At 39.9% G+C, this 11,377-nt stretch overlaps 1 protein-coding gene across 1 annotated transcript in view; it reads right to left on the bottom strand.

Moving 5' to 3' along the window:
- arhgef12b (Rho guanine nucleotide exchange factor (GEF) 12b) overlaps positions 1-10,226 on the bottom strand; it is a 42,120-nt gene extending 31,894 nt beyond the window's left edge. The window contains exon 1 of the mRNA XM_061056113.1: positions 9,500-10,226. Coding sequence (XP_060912096.1) covers positions 9,500-9,531 — 32 coding nt within the window. The 5' untranslated portion in view covers positions 9,532-10,226. The remainder of the gene's footprint in view (positions 1-9,499) is intronic.
- Between the last annotated feature and the right edge of the window lie 1,151 nt (positions 10,227-11,377).

Consider the following 11,377-nt stretch of genomic DNA (forward strand, 5'->3'; position numbering starts at 1 on the left):
GGGCTGACGGGAAAACCAAATATAAACGTAATATAAAATCAAAGAATCCCAATGGCGGTCGGTTTAGTGCCCCCGTAAACATGTCTGTGTGATTAAAGTGGAAAGACAAAGATGTTGAAGTGTAATTTTAAATTCTGATAACCTCACCATGCACCGTACTTCCTCTTTCCTGGTGTTTTTCTTTACTAATTAAAATGCATACCCCTCCTGGGAGGTGGACCTGATGGTGCTAAGTTTATATTAATCGCAGAGGTTCCCCCTCTTGGTGTCCCTCCCTACAGCTCCTCCTTCTCGTTCCACAAGAGGGAGTTTTGTTTTTGCTTGCTGCTCCTCCCTTGGACATATGGGGGCCCTGGGATTTTAACAATGGCTCCCACGTCAGAGCCAACTTACTACTTTGGCTCTGTGGGACAGATTCCCGGAAACAGAGACAAGGGGTCTTTGGCTCGGCTCCAGTTTCCTGAATGTGGGAGAAGGCTGGGAAAGAAACAGAGGAGGGAGGCAGGAAGGAGGAGGAGGAGGAGGAGGCGCACAAAGTGTGTTTGAGGGAAGACAGAGCTGCAGAAATGTGACGCTTAGCCTCCACTGTGTGAACAACCCAGTGTAAACTAATGTAGCTGAAATTTATTTGATTCTGTGATCTCAGATTCAGACGGAAAGAGGATGAGAAAATACATAATTGTATAAGTGTTGTATATATGAAATAGCTGACATTTATTCTAGACACGACAGCACTGTCATCGTCACAGACTAAAGGGGTGAAATGATGATGAGCAGGAGAGATTAACGGTGGAAGCTGTGTTATGTTTTTTTTGTTTGTTTCTGAGATTGCTAGGCCCACTAAGGGAGCGCTCCTTGCTTGTGGTAAGAGGAGATTAGAAGTTGATAAGACATGGCGAGACGGGGACAGATTGCATCCTGCTCAGTGGGTGGCAGCTAAGTAAGTGCTGCTGGATAAGAGGGAGGAATTTCAGCTTCAGATATTTAAGGCACGTTCATGGAGCAGTTTATTGAAACATCAGATGATTCCTTCTTTTGGACGGGTTTAGTTAACGTTGTCGCGGGAGAAAATACTCTACCTAGACACCCGAAAAAACATCGCTAATCATTCTTAACAACACCAGATAAAAGTATGATTGCATCTTCACTAAACAAAGTTACCAAAATATGAAATGTGTTGAAAAAAGAAAGAATAACTAACTTACAGTCAAAGCAAGATAGCATACAACAAACAACACTATTAGACGGTGTCTCTTGATAAATTCCATGTCGGGGCGTCTGATAGCCTAGCTGTTATCTTGCGCGCACCATGTACAGTGGCCGTAACAGCGGCTGTAGGTTCGATGCCGACCTCAGGCCCTTGCTGAATGTCATCCCCACTCTCTCCTCCTGACATTTCCTTTCAGCTCCTAGCCTCCTTTTTGCCAAAACATTACAGAGAGACAGCTCTCTATGATGTTTTGAATTATGACTGCAGTACCCATTTTAAACACTAGGTGTCAGAGTTACATACTGCTCCTTTAAAAGTCAACATCCCGGGTAACATAGACTTAGAATTCAATTCTTCAATATCACAACAGCTTGACAGTGTACCAACTGTGCAGAGATATAGGCTGCCATACAAATCAAATGTTCTGAGTCCACCAATCTAAGTATGTTCCACAAAAGGAAAAGTGTTTGTGTCCCTGTGAAAAGAGAACTGGCCCCAACATTAAAGGGAACCACTTATCGTATCAGCGTCACTAGAATCACATTCATGTCTGCTGGTTAACTTTTTCAGACTCTCTTTGCTTTCTGCAGCCCGGTTATCAAAGTAGAAAAACAAAAACATGCAGCAATCAACTTTTGCCTTAGATACCAAAAATACCAGACAATTCCTCTGGGATGATAACGGCAAAGGAAGTCGAGAAAACCAACTCGGAAAGAAGCTAAAGCTCCACAAACAGTCTTCATGTTCTCCTCACTTTAAAATCCACTTAGATAATGTTCAATACAAAATACGAGGTCGAATTTAAAGATCATTGAACACAATTTAGAAATGACACAGGAGCAATGTTTACATGACTGAAGAACACAATTATGATACTTGTCCCTTTGCTTTCATGGAAAACAAGTTATTCAATCACTCAACTAAAGGTCCTTATTTAACACTTTAATCCTTGCAAACGGGTTAATGTAATCATTTGGTTGTTGTACTAAGTGATTGCACAAGGCAAACTGTTAGAAACACAGAAAAAAGCACCGAGGCTACACTTCACTTTACATCTAAATCTCCATGTACCTTATGTCTCCTGGCAGCTCCTGATAATATCAACCTTATATCTATTATCATTATCATAAATATTAAAGTGAATCTAGGAGCTGCTCAACGTCAACCTCTATAATTAACACAATCAGTCCTCCCTGTTTCATCATCATTACAGACTGATCCGTCTATTATCGTATATCACTGTTAACACTACGCTCTCTCATCAGTTCACCCTGACTGCATGCAGAACATTTACTATGGGGCTGGCAGGAAAGAGTCCAGGTTAAAGTCGGAGTGAAATATGTGGCTTTCTGCGTTCAGACATGCAGCTCACCCTGAACATTTCAACAAGTTTTCAGGAGTTTAAGACAAGTCTGGTCTGTGTTAAGGGGAAAAGAAAGTCTAGATCGAGCTTGAAAATACAACAATTAAAGCTGCAGATACATTTTTGTTGTGGCATGTACACATGAAGACCAGGTCAACAATTCCCAACACATTTTCATTTGTTATGGTTTTGCTTATGAACAATTCATTGTCGAAATTTTTATTTTAAACGGCTAATGGTGCTGTCAGTGTTTGTCTATGAAGGATGACATTAAAATCTTTACAGATACTGAAAATGTGAAAGAGCCAACACATGACCAAGTTACAGATTAACAAATGTTGTTCCTACAGTGTGTGGAGAGCAACGATATGACCAAAACAGCACATTATAAACATTAAATATGTTTATTTTAATAAATATTAATAACTCTTTCCACAAGTGGAAGTGTACATAGCTGGTATTTTTCTATTATTGTATTTTTTCTCCCTTTATTTAGCTGACGTAAATATGTTTGATTTTTTAACTTCTTGTTATTTTTAATAATTTTATTCCTGTTTGCTGTTTTCTTGATCAATCATAAACATCCAAAGTCCTGACTTTTAAACACTGGAAACTCCCAAAATCTCACTTTTAGAGTCAACAAATATAGCAGACAACAGACAAGAAGAATTTGTGATTATTTTTGACTACTTTTACTGAAAATGCATGATGACAAAGTAACAACTATAGATACAGATGTGGAGACAGTGTGAACATTGGCTGTGCATGTTAGCGTATGAGCTGGAGGTGAGTAGAAAGTCATTGTCTTCCCTTCCTTCTTCAGTCAGCTCACTTCCCGATTGGCTTTTGTTTCACTCGCGTCACAATCCACAACTCAGCTGTTCTCCAGTTTCCCCTCACAGGAGATCGGCTCATAAATACTTAACGTGGTTAATATTCACGATTTGAAATCATGGCAGCTCCAACATCCTTCCAAACAGATTAGATGTATCTTAACAGACCTCACATCACAGGAAAATCTGGCAAGATCATCTTAAGAACCATTAACATCGAGACTTGTCCAAAGGGCGGATTTAAGACCGAAATCGGCCAGATTATTTTGCTGTTAGTCTTTGCTGTTGGCTGTCTGTCTTTTTAAAAGGAAGACAAGATGATAGAGCCTCGGATCCAAGGCCAGACTTTTGGGGTTGGCTGTTAGCGATGAAGGAAATTTGTGCCAAGACTTCCTTCTCTGTTGCTGTTGTTTACAATCTGACTTTGGAAAACATTATTGGAGTTGTTATCGAGAAATGAAACCACAAATGGGATGCACTTGTATGCAGATGTCTGCTTAGAGACATGATTCAAATCTATTTTTTTTGGTTGGATAAATGCTGAAGGGTTACTGGATTAACATTGCGGTGGATTGTGTTTTGCCCCGTTAGCTCTCCACACAGACTGTTTGTCCTGCATACCATCAACGCTGAAACACTAGTGGACAATACAACGTGCACTACAAATGGAAACCAGAAAACAGGTCCTGTGCCAACAGATTCTGTATTTTTGAGCTGGAGATATTTCAGAACGAGCTCAGAGGGATGAGCCAGATAAAACTGTGTTCTTATGCAGAGTCTGTGAATAAAGATTTGAACTACTTCTTAATCATCAAGTCACATCAAGTCATGGAATTATTTCATCCAAATGAGGACATTAAGCATGTTTATATCCTGGGCTTCATAGGCTTACACGACATTTGTATACAAAGATTCTGACAGTAAACGAGTGACTTTATTGGGACTGTTTTACGAGGGTGCAGTTTTACCGAGCACACCGAGTTTGGGTGGAAGTTTCAAAACAAACCGACTGCAACATACAATTTCTAAAAGAACAGCTTATAGGAGGGAAAATACGATAAATAATAAAATAACACAACTATTCTTTAAAGTGAAAAAGCTCAAAATATACAGTAGTATCTCAATCTGTACTGCACACAGTGGCAGGACCAGTAGGCTCGTCTGGTCGGTCGCCATCCTGCACTGATGTGTCACCAGCTGCAGAGTCCGTGGGGAAGGGGTGGCTTGGTGGGTCCGACAGACATTGTTTAACAGTGATGTCACACTTCCCGTCAGAGGGTGGAGAGGGAGGGGAGGGGGGGGGGGGGGGGCTGTGGGAGGTCGGTAGGCGGGAAAATACACAGATCAGCAAAACTGTGTGACAAAGAGCAAAAAGAGCTGGTACACGGCTGGTTGGCATTCAGGTTTATGACCCATCCAGGATCAAAGAATGGCCCGCAGGCGCACACCAGCCTGCCTGACATCTAGGTTAAACATTTTCACACACACAACAAAAGGATTAGATAGTAAAGCTGAAACACACCCTCATGAACCTCAGGGTGAAGAGGTATTATTTAGACTGCATGATTTTTTAACAAATCATCAATGTGTTGTCAGACAGCCTTAAAGGGTTTTGGATCCAGCCTTCTACCGGCTCCCTGCTTTCCCTACAAGAACTCTGTGGAACACATTTACATGTATTTGTGTCTGAATGTAATCAGCCCTGATTTACAAAGCAGAGACTGTGGTACATTCACATCCTGGGACACAACTTCTGAAAACACTCGGCAAACAAAAGGAGAGCCCAGTGAAAGTTTAGCAGAGTCATTTTTCTGAGTTCATCAGAGGCTTCTTTCAATAACTTTGTATTTTGCATGCAAGCTGTGCAGAAGAATCTGGTGCATCAGTTTAGCTTCATGCATAAAATATAAATGTGCATGGACCTGTAAAAGCACGGCACAGCTTAACAAAAAATATGACTTTTGCACAAATAAAAATGAAATAGGACGCTACTTGTGATTTGCAATATTGTGAAAATTGGCAACTAAGGACCAGAAACAAGACCAATGAGTAAATCATTTTATAGAGAAAAAAGGTGGCCTGTTTCATAAAACACATATTTCCATAACTCTAAGAAAACAAAACTCCTGTTGACGTGTGCATTTACATTTTACGCAACAGTCCATCAGTTGCAAACACAATCAGGAACGAGGTTCAGCTTTGTCTGCCTTTTTAAAGGTACAATATGTCGAATTCTATGACAATTTTTACATTCAAATTTCTAAATTTATTAAAAACTGACTAAACCTGAAAAACCTGAAAAAGACATTTTGAGTACTTACATCACCTCAAATATTTCCAACAGTTATCAAAGCCAAAGAAATCATTAATTTTATAGTTGTAAGACAAAATGTTTATCGTTGCCATGGAAACACCGGATGTTACGTCAAAGAGCGCTGCATAAGGAAGCGGGAGCTGCTACTGAAAGCTGCCGTTCTGTTGTTGTACGAGCTGCTTTGAAAAAAAAAAAACTTGGATTATACTTCGTCATCAGGAACGCCCCCTGAAGTTAGCATTCCTTTGACACTCAGAGAACCTTCAGTAGCCAGAGTAGAAATCCAACATGGCTGCCACATGCATCAACAGTAACGTTTTAGCGGTAACTATTTGTGTTTGTTAGCAGCTGAGTCCTCTTCTTGAGTAATAAAATAAAATCCCACCGATAGCAACGTGCAAGTTCTCTCTGATGACGTGTTGTCATGTTATTTCGGAACACAAACTATCATGTAGTATTTAATCACCAGGTATTAGCTAACAAAACACAGGTACTGATGGAGGCGTTCATGTCGCTTGTTTGACTTGTTTCCAACTCGCAAGTGGAACTCTGTTAACTCGGATGCGAGGTCATTCCCAGCTCTGAGATCAGAGTTACCATGTAAATGGAACGCACCTTTAAGACCGACCTCAGCTCCAGCTCTTACAGTGTTAGGTCGACCGAAAAATAGGTTGAGACAGTATTTCCAATATGGCCACCGCCATCAACGGACCTCAAATGTCACCTTAGCTACAAATGGCTTGGTCCATGTTTATTCACAGTCTGATTGTCTCACTCACTGCTTGGGTTTGCTTGACCTTTTTATTCAGCAGCATTTCCATGTTTCTGTTCTGTGATCATCAGAACTGACAAAACAAGCACACAAAAAAAAGAGTTCCCATAATCTGTAGTCTTTATTAAATGTCCTACGAACACAGTTTAAGAGAGGGTGGTTTCAGTGGATCCCTGGAGGCCCTGCAGACAGGAGAACATGTCCCACGCTGGGGGTTTCACATCCAGACTGTAAAATATCACAAATGTTCGGGGGGGGGGAAACCTAGCAAGGCTCCTCACTTTGAATTCTTCTCACTGAGAAACCCCTGAACTACGTCTGAGAGGTGACCGACCCGCCGCTGGAGCTGGCACTGATGTCGCCCGGCAACTGAACCCTTTTTTTTTTTTTTGTAGTACGAGCTTCAGTTATAACCTTCAAAATACACCTACGAGTCTGTTGTTTAGATGACGAAACAAAAGGAACTTGTCACTGAAGAGCAAAGCAGCAGTATGTTGACGTTACAGAGGGGGGGGGGGTTCACCTCATGTATTCAGAAGCAGCGTGATCAGATCAGACAGCAGGGATCACATTGAAACTCTGCTAATATGCAAGTAAAACAAGAGAGGTAAAATAAGTCTCAGTGAAGACATCTGCAGCACAGACACACCGGCTGCAACAAAGGCAGCATGCCTTCATATACAGAGACATATGTTACACGTGATGTACAGGGAACATATTTTTCCACACTTTAAGTTTGGTATGTTGTGTGTGCCATCCTTTGTGGGTTTAGGGAGGAGAGGTAAGGTGAGGACCAGAGCGGCCAATGAAAGCTCTCTGTGGGTCAGATGGTCATTTGCATGATGCATGTGGATATGTGAAGCCGAGCGTATGCACTGTATGATTTCAACAGAGTCTGCTATACCACGCTATAATAACAATATCTTCACAACATCAACAACAGAGTGGAGAAAAAACAGTTGCACCGAGCTTGTAAAAGTCTCGTGCAGACAGTCTGTGGTCGTCCACTGGTCAGAGGGAATAAACGTCACCACCCCCTCTCACTCGCTCGAGGTGAATTCTCCCGATTATATCCCGCTGCGTTCTCACATCAGCTAATTACATGACGCGCAGCGGAAAAAATACTAGAGGGCTCGAAGGAGAAACTCTGGATAAAGTCCGAGTGAAAAATCAGCTCAACCTCAAAAAACATCAGAGGATTTTCAGGAAGTTTTGCGCGAGTGTGATCAAGGTGATTGTGTTGATAGGATGTCATGATTCTGCAAACTCATGTGGCTGTTGTTTGACATAACTCATCTTTAAGTAGTTTAGTTACTGCAGTTATGTCATGTGCATGAAACAGATTTAACCTGAGCTGTAGGAGGAGAACTGTTTAACACATTTTCCGGGTTTCTCTGGTGTGTGTCTCATGCTTTCCACTTCCACAGTCTGTTAGGATTTTAAACTGAATACAGTTTCCATGTGGATTTTTTTTTTTTTTAATGGGAGCATAACAAAAAAGAGGCCTGTTCTTGTAAAAGAAAAAAGAAGAAGAAGAAGAAGGCAGCAGAGCAGACGAACAGCTCGGGCCTCACTGCAGGCTGAAGGTCAGAAAATCAAATGACTTTGTTTGACTTTCCGAAAGCAGTCATGTGTGCCTTTGTTTTGGCGCTTCCTCAGAGGAAAGTCCTGATTGCTCAGAGTAAAAATACACAAGTGACTTACGTGGGATGGAATCTGAAAAGGACCAGAGTTAGCCATAAACCTTTAGAAAAAACAATTCACCTCATACCGAGCTATGTGAGCTTTATTTTTATTTTTTTTACCAGCAAAACCCTGCGATAAAAAAATGGATGAAAATGTGCAGCGCTTCCCCTTGTGACAGCCTGTGGTTTCTGTGATCAATAAAAAGAGCTCTCACATGGCAACACATATCTGTACACACAGGTTACGGTGACATTTTGTTGGGTTGTCTGCAGGCAGTTGCGATTTCAGATAACATCTTGTGACTGTGGAGTTATAGAGAAACAGCAGAGATATTCAAAAGAGTGTGTGTCTGTGGGGATAGAAGAAGTCTTGCTCAATATCAGGGACTGTTTCCAGCTACTAAAAGGCTTCTTTACTCTCAGATGTTTCAATCACTTCACCTTACGTTGAGCCAGACACGAATGAAATCGTCTCATACTCAGGTGTCTAGGACAGAAACCTTAACCGGAGGCTGAGTCTGTGATCCTCAGCATCCTGTCCTTGGTGTTTGAACAGGAAAAAAAAAAAGGTGCAGAGAGCCTCAGATGTCAAATGACCTTTAGGGGCCACAAGTACAGAATGAAGCGTTAAGGAACATGCCCCCTGCTGGATGGGAAAGTCAAGCTTGTCATTAACACTCAAACCCAATCAGCATCACAACTAAAGAGGGAGGAAAACGAGCCTCTTTATGTCCCATTTCCTTTTTTTTTTTTTACAACGCTTTAACGAACTTCGTTGAGAAATCTCAGAATTGTGACTTGCCTCAGATTTGCCATGTAAACACGGGAGTTTAAAGCTATTTTAAGAACTCAGAGAAATAATCAAAGCCTTTAAAAAAAGTTCGGCATACACTTAGTGGATGAAGCACCTTTTACATTATCAAAATTCAACTTAAATGTCATACGACCCTTTAGTCCAGAGACCGCTGTCCCACGATACAATGCGTCAAAAAGAGGGCAAATAGAAGTTATGTAACACTAATTTAGAGAAACTTTGGTTTGTTTTTCTCATTTGTTTCATCACCGTACTGACCGGAATATAGGCCCAAATGATAAAAATATCATTAACATGTCCTGCTACTTGTGTATGCTTCTCAAAAAGTAGGATAACCTTAAATCGAATGATTTGTCAATGGAGTTTTGCGCTTATTTAGATGGTTGTCTTTCCATTCTTAAATGAGTATATAACTAATTTTACCTCAATAAACTGTGATAAATCGTGTACAAGAATGCTATATTTGAATCATACACTAAAATATGAAGAAGTTGAGCTTGTGTCTTACCTGTCAGTGAGTGTTGACTGTGGGCCACTCATTGGGCTTCCCTGAAGAGTTTCCGAAAGACTTCACCGAATTAACATTTTCATTATAACACCCGGCTGTTTATTTCATTAAAGAGGCCTTTTGATTTTGACTCCTCGGTGTCTGTCCATGTCCAGAAAACATCGACAAAGTCGTTATCTCCAGCATACAGAGTTTAAACCTCCGTTATTCTCATGGGAGTGTCTCTTTGAGGATCAGAAACTCCACTCGGATTCATTTACAAGCGGCGTTGATGAATGTTCAAAATCCTTTACGATGTATCAAAAATGAGATTTGTCCGCTTTGGAAAAAAACGTGAATTTCTGCAACACAACTTGCTTTATCGGTTTTCCCAACTTCCTCAGATTACCTGCGGGTCCAAAGTTGGGGGAAATCGTTGTTTTTCTCTCTGTGAGATACTTCGATGATGACACTTCAGTCTATTCCTGGTTATCCGGGGAAGAATTGCGTCAAACTTTGGCTGATCTGTCCTTTTTTTTATTTCCGTCCTCCACTGACCAGTCTGTCCGTCGACTGACTGACTGACTGAGTGAGTCGGTGTTGTTTTGGAAGCTTTGTAGTTTTTTGCAGCATCCTCTTCCAGGTCTGCTCACTTTAATCCAAACCTCATTTGTAGTTTAGTCTTGTTTTTTTTTTTTTTTTGCTTCACAGTGTGATGCAAATAGGGAAAAAAGGAAATGCTCAGCCCCCCTCCCAACCTCCTGCTCACTCCCCAAAAGAGCAAGAAGAGGAGAAAAACCCACCTTCCATCCCGTTGCGTTCAGGAGCACCTCGTATTTTGCTAAACTCACTCATATAAACCCATTATTTTCTAATAATTTACAACAAAAAGTATAAAGAGGAGAGAAGAGAGTAAATTAATTGATTGTTAATTAATTGGTACTTCATGTGCATTTTTAATGCTACTACTTTTCTCAGGCTACTTTCGTATGGTGGTATTTTTACTTTACTTAAATAACAGATTTAATTTACATTTATTTAGGGATAATGCAGTTTAACATTTCCTTTGTTCATTTATATGATGGGTTTACATTGGACATATATCTGTTCAGTCAGTACATGTATTTAGGATAGGATAATACTTTATTGATCCCCAGAGGGGAAATTCGGGCGTTGCAGCAGCACAGACAAGAAAGCTCAAAATACACATTAAACAGAATAGATAAGATAACTAAAAATAAAAACAGGGGGTATATACAAGTACAAAAAGAATGATGAAGTTAACTATGCAGGGAATTGAGACAGTATTTGCAGAGAATGACAAGATAAAGTGACAAGTGATGATTAAAGTGACTTGGTATGATAAATAGTAAAGTAATGTAAACAGCAGAGAAGAGAGGCAGTGTTGTACCACAGTAATGCAGAGTGCAGTTATATAATATAATGTAGTATAATATAATATAATATAGTGTAATATGAACAATATAGTGTAATATAATGAAATGTTATATAATATAGACTAATATAATAATATAATAAAATATATAGAATGAACAGTATATATGTGTATATTGATGCTAAATAACAATAATAATAATAATACAATATTTACATGAAAAGACATGCCATACACACATTGTACAGGTCTCACGTATATTATCATTTAATGAGGTATTGTGAATAATAAGATACATGTTTTCCACCACTCTTATGCTCAGAACATAACATGTCCTCAAGCGACGTCTTTTGTTCTTATTAAGCTTTTCAAGATGTTCAATACCTTGATACTTATTCTACACTACATGTTTTGAAACTTACGATCTCTGTTTATTTTAATGAACTATAAAATCAAAAAGTACTGAAACTTAAAAAAAAAGTTATATCTATTTAATAAGACAA

The sequence above is a fragment of the Labrus mixtus genome, chromosome 14 (genome assembly GCF_963584025.1).
Source record: "Labrus mixtus chromosome 14, fLabMix1.1, whole genome shotgun sequence".
NCBI classification, from domain to species: Eukaryota; Metazoa; Chordata; class Actinopteri; order Labriformes; family Labridae; genus Labrus; species Labrus mixtus.